Source organism: Apodemus sylvaticus, chromosome 4 (genome assembly GCF_947179515.1).
Source record: "Apodemus sylvaticus chromosome 4, mApoSyl1.1, whole genome shotgun sequence".
Taxonomy (NCBI): domain Eukaryota; kingdom Metazoa; phylum Chordata; class Mammalia; order Rodentia; family Muridae; genus Apodemus; species Apodemus sylvaticus.
In genome coordinates, this window is record NC_067475.1 from 110,486,982 (window position 1) to 110,504,882 (window position 17,901).

General features: G+C 41.6%; 1 protein-coding gene across 2 annotated transcripts in view; it reads right to left on the minus strand.

The window, feature by feature from the left end:
- Rnf13 (ring finger protein 13) overlaps positions 1-17,441 on the minus strand; it is a 94,743-nt gene extending 77,302 nt beyond the window's left edge. The window contains exons 1-2 of one of the 2 annotated variants that reach the window (XM_052180481.1): positions 17,302-17,441; positions 5,175-5,278 (exon numbers count right to left, since the gene is read on the minus strand). In XM_052180481.1, coding sequence (XP_052036441.1) covers positions 5,175-5,186 — 12 coding nt within the window. In that variant the 5' untranslated portion in view covers positions 5,187-5,278; positions 17,302-17,441. The remainder of the gene's footprint in view (positions 1-5,174; positions 5,279-17,301) is intronic. The other variant, XM_052180482.1, reaches the window with a different exon arrangement.
- Between the last annotated feature and the right edge of the window lie 460 nt (positions 17,442-17,901).

Here is a 17,901-nt window from a genome sequence, read left to right on the forward strand (position 1 = left end):
CACATCAATTTCGCTAATTCTAACTCAAGTCTAGTCTGTGCTGAGGATGAAAGCCTCACCATCTGGATCATGGAAAAGTTCTCTATAACCATATATGGTCACACTGGTATACTGTGCTTCCAGTTTGTACACTCCTACAGAGTGGAGAATGCCACCCACATTATGCCCATGTGGCAGCACACATCTGAAATTCCAACAGTGAGGAAGGGGGAGACATGCAGATCCTGGGGCTCACTTGCCAGCCTGTCTAGCCAATCGGTGAACACCTGCTGCAAATAAGTAAGGCAGCAAACAACAGAAGAAGACATAGATGTTAGTCTCCAGACTCCACACGTAAACTCTCACAAACAGCACACTCACATACATAACGCATACATCAGACAAGGAAAAATCTAACAAATCAAATTCAAGAACACGTTAAAATGGCATATGCCATAACGGTTCACTCAACATATGCAAATCTGTAACTATAATTCAGCACATAAACAGGCATAGGGACAAAACCGCTCTGGAAGATCAGGCAGTGCTCTGAAACACTGAGCCATCTTTTGAGCCCCAGTACCAGCGGTAATCACAAACTAACCTTCGCCCTTCTTTGAAAACATTCTAATAAACTTTAATAGTGATTTTATCTGAAATCAGCTTCCTGGTATAATACAGTTTTCCAATTCTCATTGTATTTTCTGTCCAGTTTACAGATATCTTACCTAAGAAATATCCTTGCAAAATATCTTGATTCTAATCTACAATGGTTTTCTTCTTTCTAACTTCAAAAACTTATGAAAATTAGATAAAATGTGATTGATTGATTGACTGATAGATAGATAGATAGATAGATAGATAGATAGATAGACAGACGGATAGATGGATAGATGGACAGATGTGTGATAACGGGTCTTGCTTAAAAGTCATGATTTCTATAAAATTTAATAGAAAACAAAACAAATGCAGCACAGGTGACAGAACAAGGAAAGAGACAGGCTGTTAAAAATAAAGAAATCATCCAAACATAATGCTCGTGACTATAATCCAGCACTGGGGAGGCAAAGGCAGGAAGATTGCTACAAGTTCAAGACCAGCCAGGGAGATATCAAGGATGATATGTATACATATATCTCTAGATGCTGTCTCAAAAACAATCTTAATTTTAAATAAAGAGAATAAAATATTTAAAAGCACTGACTACAACACAGTTTCAGCAAACCAACAATAAAAAGACAGTTCAGAGCCAGGTGGTGGTGGCGGTGGCGGTGGCGGTGGTGGCGGTGGCGGCGCATGCCTTTAATCCCAGCACTTGGGAGGCAGAGGCAGGTGGATTTCTGAGTTCGAGGCCAGCCTGGTCTACAGAATGAGTTCCAGGACAGCCAGGGCTACACAGAGAAACCTTGTCACCAAAAACAAACAACAACAAAAAAAGACAGTTCAGAGGCGTCAAGGACGGTGTAACTATGAGGGTTTGCTTTAACTGTCTACTTGACAAAACCAAAAATCACCCAAGAAAAGTTTCAGTGAAAGAATGTCTTTAGTAAACTGGCTGTGGGTGACACAGAGGTCTCCCAGAAGGCCATCAAGTCTCATTTTGATGGGGTATGCGATATGTAAAACTTACCATTTTAGACAGAGTTCAAAAACTTTATTTTTACTGACAAGCACTTAATCCCCACTGTTATCTAGAACCTTATAATCCTAACTGCCCTTAGCAACACTTTATTCTACTTTTTGTCTTAGATTTGACAACTTGGGTAACATGTAAAATCTGCTTCCTGTCTGGCTGAAGAGTGTCCCACGGCTTATTCACGCTACAAGTATTTACTTACTCATCCATCAGTAAATATTAAATTGCTTCCACTTCTTGACTTGTTACAAACCATTTACTGTGTTCCATCTTTCATTTTTTGGGGGGTGGGGTATGATAGCTTGCCTTGGTTGTAAAAACAGAATTCCTATGAAGATTACAGCTGGCTTTGTTCAACAGTTACTGGTCAGTCCAGACAGAATGTTTGCTGAGACAACAGGTCTCCCATGATAGTCTGTCCTTCCTGAAGCAAACAATTCCAGAAAGGAAAGACCACAGAGTCGCATGGGAGGAGGCTGCCCTTTGCTGTGCGTGCTAATAATGCAACCATGTGCTGAGGTCAGACTGTTCTCTTTATGCGTTCAGTCTCTTTACTCTGAAATCCACTGGGTACATGCCAGAAGTAGAACTTCAGGATCACAAGTTACCTCTGATTTTTTTGAGTATTGAACCATTTTTCATACACACTGAAACACATGAGCCCCACCAGTATTGGGTCCCCATTATTATCAATACCTGTTACTTGCTACTTTTGACATGGCCACCACAAAGAGCATAGAACTTGGGCTCTGATTTGCATTCTCTATTGATGATCAATAGTGGACAACACTTCTTGTACTTTGTATCTATCTGCACATCTTCTCTGGAAAAACATCCACTCATCTCACTTTTAATCAAACTGTTTTGTTGTTGTTAAGCTACAAGGGTGTTGACACACTGAATATCAAACCTTGCCTTGTACATGACTGAAACTGTTTCCTCCCATCTGATGCACTATGTTTTCACTATATAACAAGTAGAAAAGCCAGCCAGCCGGGCGTGGTGGTACACATCCGTAATCCCAGCACTTGGGAGGCAGAGGCAGGCTGATTTCTGAGTGCAAGGCCAGCCTGGTCTACAGAGTGAGTTCTAGGACAGCCAGGGCTACACAGAGAAACCCTGTCTCAAAAAACCAAATCCAGGGCTGGAGAGGTGGCTCAGCGGGTAAGAGCACCGACTGCTCTTCCAAAGGTCCTGAGTTCAAATCCCAGCAACCACATGGTGGCTCACAACCATCCGTAATGAGATCTGACGCCCTCTTCTGGTGTATCTGAGGACAACTACAGTGTACTTACATATAATAAAGAAATAAATCTTAAAAAAAAAAAAACAAATCCCCCCCCCAAAAAAAGGAAGGAGAAGGAGAAGAGGAAGAGGAAGAAGAAGAAGAAGAGGAAAACCCATTTAATGCACAAGCACTTCTAATTTTCATGGATTCCAACTCACCTACATTTTATTTTCTTAGTGTCCTATGTGAGAAGTGCAGTCATGCAAACCTTTCCCTGACTTCTTTCTTATATTACTTCTTATGTTTAGGCTTTGGACACTTTGTAAAAATTTTTATATTAAATAATATAAGTTATGAGTCCAACACATATTTGGAAAACACTTTCTTGATCCGGATTTTAAAGTGTGCTCCATGTGATTGCTCATAACCTTCTTACAACTCAAAAGACAGTGCATAGGTCAAACTAGACACGACGAAAATGCAGGGGCAGAGATGCTAACAAAACCAGACTTCATCGTTCTCTCAATGCCACTATTGTCAGCTGTATCGCAGGTTGTCAGCCCCAGCAATGAGGCACAGAGAAAACGAGAAAGGAACAATTGACAATGAAACTTTTTCATGGACATTGAAATCTTGAGCACTAGAGAAACATAGTAGAAAATTCTGGTTTTCTGAGTTATCAAAATATGCCCAGTGTACTTCAAAGTAGCCATCTCCTAACTCAGAATTAATTCAGAATGTTATATTTTTATGACATTTCACATAAATGTCAATGCTACCACTATAATATTAAAAGAAAACTTGATTTTATGCTAAGTTCTGTATTAAGGATCTGACGTGAAGGTTTTTTTCCCTCTAATCCTCTATGCAATCTTTAAACAGAACACAGGAGAAACTTAGTGGACTTACTCTCACTCGGCTTCCCTGTTTAAGGGGACTTCCCTGTAAGCACTAATATCAACTGGCTGAAACCCAGAGGAATTGGCTCACTCGGCCCCCACCTTCACCCCTCATTCTGTCCTGTCTGTGCAGTCCGTAGATGGGACCACTATGGTGGCAATGCTGTCCAGCGAGTCTGGGCACAGAAACAGGAACTCTTTCAGACTGTGTTAATGGCAGCAGGCTGTCACACTCCAGATCAAGTTACATCATTGTCATTGTTACAACCTGGTTCTTCTTTAAAATGAACTTTAATTGCGTGTATGTGGGGAAAGGTGCACATGGGTGCAGGTGCCCACAGAGGCCAAAGGCATCAGATTCCCATGCAGCTAGAGTTACAGGGAGGCACCAGCCACAGGATGTGGGTGCTGAGACCAAACTCTAAGTGGCTGGCCCCTGCCTAGCCCTAAAGCCTGCTGCTTTACAGTGCCCCCCCCCCAGCCTGGTTCTTGACCTTGTTTTCGGGTGCCAGTCTCGTCCTGGTAAGAGTTCAGTTTACACATTACACAGAAGAATTACATATTACACAGAAGAATATGTACTTCTCAAGGATATCGGTATCTATTTGACAGATGTGTAAACAGTGCCTGACAAAAATTAGGCACTTAACATTTACAAAAACCAGTGCGCACGCCACTTCCCTTTACACTGACTTAATGAACCCTCCATATGCTACTATCTGTTAACTGCTTTTTGCAAAGTTTTAAGACACTTACCTTAAAACTGTCTTATTCAAGACTCAGTAGGAAAGCACCTGCCTACCTGCCTCAAAGAGACACTGAATCCCCAGCACCACCAAAAACAAATAAAAACCTGCTTTTTCATGTTTCCATTGCAGGCAGGGGTGGTGTTTTTGAACAGTAGTCCCAGCTACTCAATGGAATTCAAGACCAACATAGGCAACATAGTAAGGGATTGTCTCAAAAAATATTTTAAGTGAAAAATCTCTTGTGCATATATTAAAAATAAACTTAAGACTTTATTTTAAGTCAACATACATTGACTGCTATGGGGGCTGAAGAGATGGCTCAGCAGTTAAAAGCAGTTGTTGATCATGCAGTTTAGGATCCCAGCATCCCAATCCCAACTGGCAAACAGTTCAGCACTCAGACACAAAAGTAAACCAAATCAAAAAACAAAAAATAAAAACAAACACATAAACCACTCAATTTTTTTAGGTCTTCAGGAACTACTCCAAGTACCAATTTTGTTCCAGCAGTGAGTTGCATCAGGATACAGAAACCATATAACACACTAAGTTATGGCATGATGGTAAGTGTAAAGATACATACGTACAAAGGTAGGAGAGAAGCTGAGGAAGCTGCTGAGAATGGACATGTTTGTCAAACTTACATTGTAGTTGTTTCACAGTTATGTAATGTTAGTGCTCACCAAAGTACACATGCAATGTCGCAAGTTTGTTCAATCACAAGTCACAAGTCTGTTCTTCACATTTTATGAAAAAGATAGCCTGAAATGGCCTTTAATCCAAGCACCTGGGAGGCAGAGGCAGAAAGATCTCTGTGAGTTCAAGGCCAGCCTGGTCTACACAGGAAGTTCCAGGCCAGCCAGAGATACCTGCAAGACCCTTTCTCAAAAAACTAAGTAAATAAATAAACTATAAAAGATTAAGACTGAGAGTCCCAAAAGAATAAACATAAAGAGAGATCCTTCTCCAAAGCTGGGGTCCAGTCCTCAGTTGAGATTGGTGGAAGAAAATTAGGCAACAGGTAATTTCAGTAGGTGGTCCAGACAGGGCTAATCCAAACGTGTCAGGAAAGCTGACAGAACCAGAGTTTCCGTATAGGCAAGGAAATACTGACGTGCAGAAATCATCTGGGAATTGCTGCAGAACACGTTTTGGAATAGGCAGTATTTATGAAATAAGGAATCCTCACTTTCTAGGCCTACAAAGACCTAAGGGCCTTGTAGAGAGCTAAGGGCCCTGACAACCAAGGCCTGCACGACAGCTGTAACCGTGGAGGATGTCGCCTGTCCTCACACCCATCTGTCTGCTGCTTTTACTCACTGCTATCACAACTAAGGGATGCAAATGCTAACACAACCAGCACATGGCTTCTTATTGGTATCCAGAATGCCAATACAAATGCACACAATAAAAACTGTTTTCCATGTAGGAAAGACAATTCTATTGGAAAGTAGATGTGTGTGTAAAATTCTGAAAGAATTCTGAAAGAAGTCATCTGCATTTTGCCCAAGCCTTGGGTGAGACTGTGTTCATGGCTTAATTTAAAGAATTGACCTGGCATAGGAAATTTCAATATAGCCCAGCATTTAGGCAGAGTGCTATTACTCTCGGCTTACTAAGTTGCGAGTGAACATTAGAAACAAGGGGTAAAATAGAGTGAATTGAAAAACCTGTGATTTGACAAGAAAAGAAGTGCCTGTAACATGGAAGTCAAGAAAGTGTGATGCCGAGCATCAAGGAGCTGACCATAACAGAACAATAGCGTGACATGAAGGCAACTCAGGCTCGGCCATACTGCCATCCGTCACAGGATCGTCATGGAGAAGGGATGCATTTGAAAGCCTTTGCTTGAGGAAGGGATTTCAGGATGCCGGCTTGCCTAAGGCCGCCTAGGAAACTGCTTCCTAGGTTCAGCACCCAGGCAATCAGTGGTAACTCATAGTCCAAGGAGGCCAAGCTACTGCCTAAGGTGCCAGACACTGGAATCACCCATGTGTTGCAGGCTAACAGCAATGCAGAATGCAATAGTCATTGGATCATAAAAGCATCCACTCAGATTTTAAAGAAAACCTCAAAAGCCAGGCATGCCTAACAGAGTCAATGTCCCTGAAGACAAACACCAAGAGGACAATGTATGAGGCCGTGAGAGTGACGTGGAGGACACAGTGGAAATCCTGTAAAGTGGGAGATCCCAGGAAGAAGGAATGTCTACCAAGGCAGGCTGCAAGCAGAGCTGGCTCAGCAAAAGAGGCCACAGGGCCCGTAGCCAGCAAAGCTGCGAGGCAGAGCTGCCCAGGCCCTTGAAGGCTCATGCCGTGTCCAGAAGCCAGACATGGAGCTACAGGACTCAACCTTTGCTCTGCTGTTTTCAGCTGAGCTTCAGGCCACCTCTCCATGCCGCCATCCTCGCTACCCTCTCGTTTAAATGGGGTGCTGAGCCACAGTAACTGCCCCCATAGTCACTCTGTTGTACTACCGTGGGGTTCACAACTAACAGTCTGGCTTGAGGCTCAGAGTATGAGTCAGACTACAGAACAATACAGAGACTCCTGGAGATGACCAAGTGCAGTCTGTACTATGAGATGGACATGTGGCTGTGGGGGAGCCAGGGACACAATGCGAATTGGAGTAAAAATGTCACTTGTAGGCTCGTGTGTAGAAGGTATGGTACTCTGGCAGCTAGCTTGGCAGCTCACTGTGACAGCATGACAAGTAGTACTCTGCCTTGAGAAAGGTTGGTCACAGCTGGTGCTGCCATATTGGAAGGTGATGACAATTGGAGGAGGAGGAGCCTGGCAAGAAGTAGGTTAGTGAAGTGTGCCTTAGGATGGTATCTTTTTTCTAACCCCACTGGTTTCTGGATTTCAAGATTTCCTTTCTACAAAGCTACAATCATCACAAATGAATGGTGCTTCTGTAAACAGGTACAGAGTAAAGCAGCAGAGCCTGGCATCTGCATGTATGCCCGTGGACCTACACAGAGGTGAACAACCTGCTTAAAAGATGCAGAGCCCAGAGAATACCATCTTCAGCCAGAAGTACTGGCACAAAAGGATCTCCACATACAAGGCAGTGAACCGCTGACCTAAACTGACACCACACCCAAACAACAACAGAAAAGTGGATCAATGACCAGAACATAAAGAAAACTCCTGTAAGAAAATACGGGTTCAGAGCAGATATGGCAGTGCACAGCTAACATCCCAAATTCATATAGCTTATGCTGCAGATTTAAGTCTGAATTCAAAAGGGAAAAAAAGGCCAGGTACCATGGGACACCTATAGTCTCAGAAGTTGGGAGGCTGAGGCAGGTGAACTCTCTGAGTTAGGCCAGTCTGGTCTACACAGCAAGCTCCAGACCAACTAGGACTATATGCTGACTATAGAAAGAGGGCAAGAGGGAGAGAGGGAGACGGAGAGAGAGAGAGAGAGAGAGAGAGAGAGAGAGAGAGAGAGAGAGAGAGAGAGAGAGAGAGAGAGAGAGAGAAGAAGAAGAAGAAGAAGAAGAAGAAGGAGAAGAAGAAGAAGAAGAAGAAGAAGAAGAAGAAGAAGAAGAAGAAGAAGAAGAAGAAGAAGAAGAAGAAGAAGAAGAAGAAGTTGTTTCCATGTCAGCAATGACTTTTTAGAAACAGCACCAAAAGCATGAGTAAAAAGATACAGATTGGGTTTCCTCAAAATTGAAAACTCTTATGAGTCAAAGAACATTATTAAGATAGAGGCTCCACACAAATAGACAAAAAAAAATTGTGCATCATATATCTAATAAAGATCTCATATCCAAGTACAGAAAGGAGACAGATAGCTCAATCATAAAGCCTATTTGTTGCTCTTTCAGAAGAATAGAGTTCAGTTCCAGGGTTAGAGCATCCACCTCAGATTGCTCAGCACAACCTGTAATCCAGCGCAAAAGGATCCAACATCCTCTTCCAGCCTGCAAGGGCCCCACACATGCACACATGTACACACAGACACACAGAAATAAAAACAAAATAAATCTTTTTGAGTTGTTTGTTTGTTTATGTGAGCTTTTGGTTTGATTTGGTTTGGTTTGGTTTGGTTTGGTTTTTTGAGACAGGGCTTCTGTGTAGCCCTGGCTGTCCTGGACCTCACTCTGTAGACCAAGCTGGTCTTGAACTCAGAAATCCACCTGCCTCTGACTCCAATGTGCTAGAATGACAGATGTGTGCCACCACTGCCTAGCCCTATAAACCACTTTTTAAAAAATTCCAAAATATAAATTGTAAAAGGCAAAGAACTTAAATAGATAATACTTCACAAAAATATGCAAATGGCAAGCAAGTATATGAAAAGATATTCAAGTTCATTCATGTCAGAGCAACACAAATCAAAACAGGAGAAGAGCAGGGACAGCAGCACAGCCCTTTAATTCCAGCCCTTGGGTAGCTGACATGTCTCTATCAGTTCAAGACCAACATGGTCCACACAACTAGGTCCAGGCTGATGAGTCTGTTACAAAAAAACAAAACAAAACAAACAAAAACCAAGTAGCTACCACTTCATATTCCTAAGAGTAGACAGACAGACAGATAGATAGATAGATAGATAGATAGATAGATAGATAGATAGATAGATAGATAGAAAATAGGAAGCTAGAGAAGGACCAATAGATAAAGTGCTTGTCACACAAATATGAGGGTCTAAGTTCAGACACCGACACTTGGAAAGTTGGCCACGAAGCACAGCTATCCCTCCCCCAGGGCCGAGGAGACAGACACAGGAGGACGTGACATTCACTGTCTAACTCGGCTGGCTGACCCAGCAAGCCACATGTTAGTGACAGACTGTCTCAAAAGTTGATGTAGAAAGAAACGAAGAAAGGGACCCAGCATCATACACACTCATTCTTACACATATATGCACACACATGTGCAGGCATAAACCACAGACATACACATATCAAAGGTTAAAAAAATCAGAAAAATGAACAAACAAAAAGTAAATATGAGCCGGACGGTGGTTTAAAGACACACACCTTTAATCCCAGCACTTGGGAGGCAGAGACAGGTGGATTTCTGAGTTCGAGGCCAGCCTGGACTACAGAGTGAGTTCCAGGACAGCCAGGGCTACACAGAGAAACCCTGTCTCAAAAAACCAACAACAACAACAAAAAAAGAGATTGAAACAACCCAAATATTCACCGATGACTAAATAAATTGGTTTTGTTTGTAAAGTATACAGCAGTAAAAAGTGCTTACACATTATTACAAAGTCACTAAGTAAAGGAAGCCAGGCATAATCAATCATATAACATTTGATTCCATATAAATTACCCAGAGTAAGTAAATACGTAGAAAAAGAGTCATTAGTAGTTGGTATGACTAAGGATATTAGGAAATAAGAAGTAACTGCTAATGGCTTAGGATTTTTATTTTGAAGTGGTAAAAATGTTTCAAAACTAAACAAAAGTGGTGATATACAACACTGAAAATATACAAAACTGCCACAGGATTGCTATGTTTTAAATGGTTAGATCTCTTGTGTAAGGGGGAGGGGGGTTGTATGTGTATGACGCATGCATTTTAATGTGCTGGTATGGGCACACATATGTGGAGGCCAGCAGAAGATATGCAATGTGTTCCTCTATCACCCTATAACTTACAAACTTGGGTCATGCTCTCTCACTGAACTAAGAGTTTGCCTCTTCAACTAGAATGGCCGGCCTGCAAGCTCAGTCTCCACTTGGTAGTCACAGCCTTGCTTAGCTTTTTACATGAATGCTACAAATTTGGACTCAGGTCCTCCCCCAGGGCAAGTGCTCTAACCCACTAATCTACCTTTGCAATTCTTAAAAGGTTAATTTTGCTAGGTGAATATCAATTTTTCAAAAAAAATCAATTAGCATTTATAATTCATAAGTATATAGCGCTTTCTTTCTAAAGGTCAAACATGGAAATTACAAGAACTGTAACCAGATAATCTTCGACATTAATGAGGTGTTTTATGTAAGAAAAGCTGAGGCTCAGTATCTGCTTTCTCTCAGAGCTCCATTCAGAAATATTCATCTCTCATTAGCTCAATAAAATTCTTCCCCAGTGGAATTCACTCCCTCTACAAACTTGAAGTAGATATTTAATCATACACTGAAGTTAAACAACATTTAAGAAACAAAACATTAACACATTTCTAACTTCCTTAGAAATTTTTCTAGAACAAATTCTTTTACCCAGCCAGAAGTCCTCATATATTAGTGAACAAAAGTATCCAAAATTTGCTACTTTATTTAATTATACAAATGTGATGTTTCATGATTATCAGCACCCTAAAACAGACAAACAAACAAACAAATAAATAAATAAAAACATGATATTAACAATGTTTCTTAGACTTTGCAGTTAAAAGACTGATTTCTTTTTTTTTCTTTTTTTTTCTTTTTTTTTTCTTTTTTTTTTTTTTTTTTTTTTGGTTTTTTGGATTTGGTTTTTTCGATACAGGGTTTCTCTGTATAGCCCTGGCTGTCCTGGAATTCACTCTGTAGACCAGGCTGGTCTCGAACTCAGAAATTCGTCTGCCTCCCAGAGTGCTGGGATTACAGGCATGCGCCACCACTGCCCAGTAAAAGACTGATTTCTTAAAGATCTATGATCATCATTGAAACAGCATTAATTTCTTCTTCTAGTATCACATTGTAAGAAGACAAAATTATATATAAAACTATCTCAACAAGTAAGAGTGGGAGGGGAGCCAGAGAATAATAGTAAATGAATATGCTAAAAACACTTAATAAACATGAATGAAAATATCATAATGAAACTTACTATTATATATAATTAATATATCCTGGGGGAAAAAACAAAGTGGATGATCATGTTTGGAACCCCAATTAACTAGCTTAGGATTCAGCACAGAGCGCCGCACCAGTTGTCCTCCCTTACCGCAGGCTCTGCTGTCGCCATGCTCTCTACTCCCTCGGTGAACTCTGCCTACACCAGTCTTTCATGCTGCCTTTGCGTGCACCACCACAAGCTAACCAAGAGAACCCCATCATGCTAAGGATCCTTTTTCTTTACACTTCTTCAAATCAGGGACTGACATGTTCTGATTCTGTATGTTTAGCATCTCATACGAGGAAACGACGCAAGTGACTACTGAATGAACATAAAACATAAAAGGGTAAATAATTACTGACCTAGTACTAAAGCTAAATAAAGTACTACAGCTCATTTTCCTCTGTATGAAAGATCTGACAATTATATATAGTAACTACAGTTTACTGTGTTTTTAAAAGATACACAGAGGTCATTAGTAAATAGCATCAAAACATGATATTGATTTTGTAGAAATCTAGTCTTCAACCTATTCTATCAACCAAAAGATTTATTGTTTTATAAATAAATTGTTTTATAGTCAATAAAAGTTTATAATTTTATCTATTTTATCTATGCTGGTAAAGTAAAATATTAATGCAACATTTTTGTAAGACAAAAGCTGATCTTTAAGCTGAAAATTTTCAGTTGCCTTAAGAATGAGAAAATTAACTGAGAGGTAGTGAACAATAAGACCCAAATTCTCTCAATGTTGATGTTTTCGCACCAATAACCTTATTTCCACTGGTCTCCCACATTAGCAAGAAAAACTACTCACAGCCCCCTCTCTTTGTTCATCTAGTGAATGCACGGTTCATAGTTCTTACTGCGGTACAAATTCCCTTCAAAACCTGGTCCCTGACGTGGCACAGCCTCTTCCTGCCCATCATAAGTATTTAATCCACACCTACATTTGCTGTACATTAAGAGCTTTCTGACTTTAAGTGTTTTGTCTAAGAGGATATTTTAAAAAAGTAAATCTGGAGACAGGACAACTTAACATTCAACATATGCATCGCATTTGGCACTGTTCAAAGGGTAAGCCACAGTACAGAGAGGGAAGAGAATGAGAAACATAAGGAAGACGTGACCCCTCCTTCAAGTCCTTCACTCAGCCAACTAGGGCCCCGCATTGTCATTCTTATCTATGTAGTGAGATTTGAACGCGCAGTACAAAGACATCTAATTACCATTATTAAAAAGGTACCCATTTCTTGCACAAAAAGATAAGCTTCCTTAAGTGGTGCTTACTTAGTGCCTAGAGCATTACAGGACAAAGCAGGTACTGAGTAAATGTTTGTTAAGTGAAAAATGCTGGGGGAAAATAAAGAAGAGAAGAAATGCAAGCAGCAGAATTCAAGTGATGTTATCTGCCGAGATAACACACACACACACAGACACACACACACACACACACACACACGCACGCACGCACGAGCCTTCTGCTCTCAGCCATGCTCACCAACAAGCACATTTTGTTTGACTCAGGCCTAACATGACAGCAGAAAACTAAACTTAATTCACTGACAAACTTCACTGCAGAACTGGAAATCAAGCAATTGCACAGAAGCCCTAGAAAATCTGCTAAAGAAATCTATAGGTCCACCCATTACCTAGTCCTGGGACCTTTTTGATGTTAAAGGGGGCTTTCAGACATTGTTCCTTCTGTCTTCCCACAAGTCCCATTAGCTAAGGTTATAATGATAGCACAAACATCTCTGTCTACCAGTTTTCATACATTAACTAACTTTCAAAACAACTCCAAATCAACACTGTTGCCATCATCATGTCACAGAATGGGAAAACTGAAGCCTGAGACTGGAAAGCAATAGGATTCTGCCAGATCTTCGTTCTGCCCACTACCCAGGCAGCCTTCTGACACTTTAAAGTTCTTTCTGTGCCATCTCGGGTAGAAACAGTACACTCTTTCCAGCTGTGCACCCTCTTTGTCTTCCCCCAAAGTCTCAGCCCATCTCTGAATAAAGATTTTGCTATAATCAACTCAAGGTAACAAAGATATAATATTTAACATGGAAGTGACACTGAACACCTACGTGTTTAATTGCCTTTCAGAAAACAAAAACAAAAGTCAAGACATCTTTCAACATTCTTGATGTGAGAATCTCTAGTCTCCAGTTTACTGTTCTTGAGAAATGGGAGGAGCCTTGAATGTTTACACAACTTTTCCTTCCCTCTCCTTTCCCTCCTGCTGCCCCACCCTCAGCCCCGAACACAAATAAAATACAACACAGGGAAAACAATCAGTGCATTCTTACTGCGTGAGAGTGCTCGGTCCTGATGAATTCAGGAGGTAAATCAGTGCAGTGACCCAAATGGGAATGGCAGTTCAACCATCATCACTCCTCTGTTCATGGAAGACAGAGCTAACAGCATCCATTTTAGCTTTACACACACGGAACATCTTCTCAAGTTCCAACATTCAGTTTCTTCCTGAAGATCAGTATACTAAACTATGTTCATAGTAATATCCCTTATTTACATCAATAGCACGCTGATGTAAATGTTCACCAGACCTGACATGCCCCAGCCATGTGAACTGCCAGTGCTGTTTTAGCTCTCTCAAGCCTACAATCCGGACATTTTGTCTCCACTCTATGGAGCTCCCACCTCCAGGCTTCGACTCCTCCAGACCTCGGATCCCAAATTAACGTTCATAAAAGAGGGATCTGTCTCAACTAAAAATCACGTGCAAAATTCTTAACCCGGCATTTAAGGATCTCCAGGGTCTGTACCATTTATCTTCATCAGCCTGTTCCTTAAATACAAGGCTTGGCAAATGTTCTGGACTTTCCTTCCTCTATACTTTTGTTCTGACCATGTCCCGGTAGGGACTGTTGTCTCCCAACCTCCTCCATTTACCAGCAATCATGCAAATAGCCACATCCTCCGAGTAAAGAGATAAGCAAACTTCCCAAAGCCAACAGCAAATAAAAACTCAAAATACCCAATAGCACTTTATGGGGGGAGGGAGATCTTATGATATGTGTAATATATGCATGTATACTACACATGTGTATATACTTGAAAAGGCCAGAGACGGATACAGGGTTTCCTTTATTAATGTACAAGTCGACACTTTATTTCCTTGAGACAGAGTCTCTTACTCTGGTTTGTTGCTAGTCTAATGGCCAACCAATCAAGTCTACATAGTAAGATTCCCCCAATAATAATAATAGTAATAATAATAATAATAATTGTAACAATAATAATTGTAATACTAATTTTTATTGTTAAAAATATATCTGGCCAGTAAGATGGCTCAGAGGGTAAAGCCATTTGCTGCCAAACATGAAGACCTGAGTTTGATCCCTGGATCCCCCATCATAGAAGAGAAGCAACTCCCACAAGTTGTCCTCAATATATACACTGTGAATATATGTGTATATACATACAAAAATATAAATTAAGTCATAATTGTACTATTATCTACCATACTAATGAATTTGAGAATTGAATGTGATAATACAAAATAATTAGAAACCTATTTGACCCACAGCTAAGATTGGCTGTTATGTTTTGTTATTTGTATACTATGACATAAAAATTTTGACAATAGCAATCACATACATTCATCTCAAATCAATTGTTGGCAGTGCAACATCTTCATAAAAACCTTAGCTCTATGTTTTATGTGTTCAATAATTATCTACAGAATATATGATTTTAGGGCCATTACACACCAACATCCTTTATTAAAATGAACTCACGTGTCTATTAATCCTGTTTTTTCTGAGAAACATAACAATGGTTTCTAACTGCCTTCCCTTTTTTTTGTCACAGGAAACCACAGTATGCAGCACATGGCGTGATACAGTAATAACAAGTCAAACAGTAGAAATCACTACTTCGACTTACTCATTTTGCTTTCAGCTATACATTATTAATTTCTAATTTTAAAATGTCCAAAGTCATAAGTTTTATTTTAAAAGCCAACTATTTTTAGTTAATACTGACATGACATAGGTTATCATATTATTTTATCAAGCCAGTTAATACATAGTCTTAATAAAAACTACAAAACATAAAGTGTCTTGCTCAACTCTATAAACCTACCCCAAGAGGCAAACCCCTACTCCACCCTCACTTTGCTGAAATCAGTGTCCGAAAGCTGATATAAACGGTTAGTCTCAGATGCAGAAACATCAAAGGAAGCAAGCTGCATGCTAGCAATAAGCTCAGCCCCTCTAAAATCCTCACAGAAATAATAAGGATAAATGATAGTTAGACCCAAACCCTCCCATAGGCAATTTCCCTAACCATGGACTTTACACGCATTACGTAACACTGCACATCAAGACATCATGTTGACTTCCAGCAAGGCAGAGGAAAACATACACATACTACTAAGATAACTAGCATTCCCTATACAAAGCCTGTAGTTCTATATAATCAATTCAGTGGAGCTGAACTGTGATACAGACATATTTTAGTTCATTTAATCGCCACAACTTTACCTTTCTTTCACTTTTTTAACTTTTATTACTTATTGTGTGTGTATATGACTTGGGAGGTAAGACATACCACAAGGTTCATGTGGAGAGCAGAGGGCAGCTTTATGGAGTCAGCTCTCTGCTTCCAACTGGACGTGGGTTCTGGAAATCTAATCCAGGTCATTAGGATTGCACAGCAAGCTCTCCTACTCACCAAACATCTCACTAGCCCTTTCCATATTTACTGATGTCACCGAACACTGGAAGGGTTAAGTCTAGTCTGATTCCCAAATTGTAAACTCTTTGGAAACAGTTATTTTTTTTCCTGAATCTACAATAATACACTTTATATCTTCCTCTTGACCCACATTAAACAAACAAAAAACAAACTGTACCTGAAATTGACTCTACCGTCATAAATTACAAAAAGAAGAAAAAAATCTATTAATGAATCCCTGTGTCCCTCCACACTGAACTCCTATTTAACTCCCACAGTCCTCAGAAATGGAGTTATCTTTTTGACCCATTAAAACTGTCTTTAAACAAGGCTTGATGGCCCCGTATTTCCAGTACTGGGTAAGCTGAGGCTAAAAAAATGTAAGTTTGATATCAGTCTGGGCTACATGTAAGGACCATGTCTCAAATAAATAAATAATGACCCTGTGGTCAATTAAACTCTCAAAAGCTCTTCCCTAAATCTTTAAATTGCCTGTCTCTACTGGCTCTTGGTAGGCACGGCCACTTTACTGTACTGTATCAGAAAGTGCAGCTGTTTTCTGGGCACTGCTGAAAGGAACGCAGTTTCCACTGGAACTGCTGCATCACTGGCAGCAAGCAGTATCACCCAGGCAGGTTTGGGGCAGACATCAGTCCATAGCAGCTGCCCACGGTGCTGAAACTGAGGATAAAACGGAGTTATGGAAATTAACTACTGCCAGATAAGAAGAAAATAGGGCAATTGGCCATAAGCAAGCAGAGAACATGCAGCAGTGGCTACCAAAGTTGTCTCCCTCTTAGGGACAGATCAATTCAATAAGCGTCCTTGCAAAAGTTCGGACTTCCAAGATTGGATGGAAAAAAAAAAAAAAAGGCGGTGTGTGGCCCTAGCAAGGTCAAGTCCAAGCCAGCTAGCTCAGCTTTTACGGAAGGGGTGTGGGTGAGAAAGGAAGGAAGCGAACTCTGAGATTTCTTCTTCTTCTTTTTAAGGACAAAACAGCTCCGAGCATATTTTCGCCGAGGACTTAGAGGCAAGTCCTGGACCAAGAGAAGTCTTCCAAGTATCTTTCCAGGCCACGGGCACCTCTGGAAGGGACCGTGAGAAGCAAAATCTATCGCCCGACAACTTCAGACCTAGGAGCCCGGAGGATGGGGTGCTAAGGACTGGTCTCCTGCACGGGCCTGTGCTGTCACTGCACGTAGCCGAGGAGCCCTACGATCCCGATCGCGGGCTACCGCACCCAGGCCGGGGTGGGTGTGTTCTCCCGGCCAGGCCCGACATCCCCCGCCTACCAGTGCGGAACCACACTGGCTCTTACCTGAAGTCTGGCCCCGGAACCTAGGCTCACAGCCACCCAAGAGAAGTCGCTACCCGGACTTCATGACTGAGTATCCGCACTGAGCCCCTACCCAAGCAAGTCCGAGAGGGACCACAACAGCGGGCGAGCGGAAGTCCCGCCTCCCACGCCTCATTGGCTCACACTTAGAGGCAAAGAAATACTATTGGGCTGTGACGTTGCCCGTCACAGTCCCGCCCCTTTCGCAGAGTCGCGCAGCCTGCCTTTGCTGGGTTGGCAGAACTGCCCAGTTTTTGAGTGTCGTTCTGAGCCGCGTGATCCATCATCCCTATTAGGAAAGGGAAGATGAGGGAGGGACGGCTTTGGGAAGCCCTGGGTGGAAAAGCCACCCTGGACTGCCCCAGCCTGGTCGGCAGGTGACTAGCTTGCAAAGCGAGGCCCTTGGGGAGGCTGTGTGACTGAGTGGCCGGTACCGATCCGAGGCCGAAGAGCCGCGAAGTGTCTTCCTCCCTCCGGGGAGCGGGCCTATGAGGGCGGGGAACGCTGGGCGACGCCTTGCGCTGGAATCCAGGTCGGGTTAGAGCTAGCCGCCCGAGGTCTAGGCACGAACCACGAGGCCTG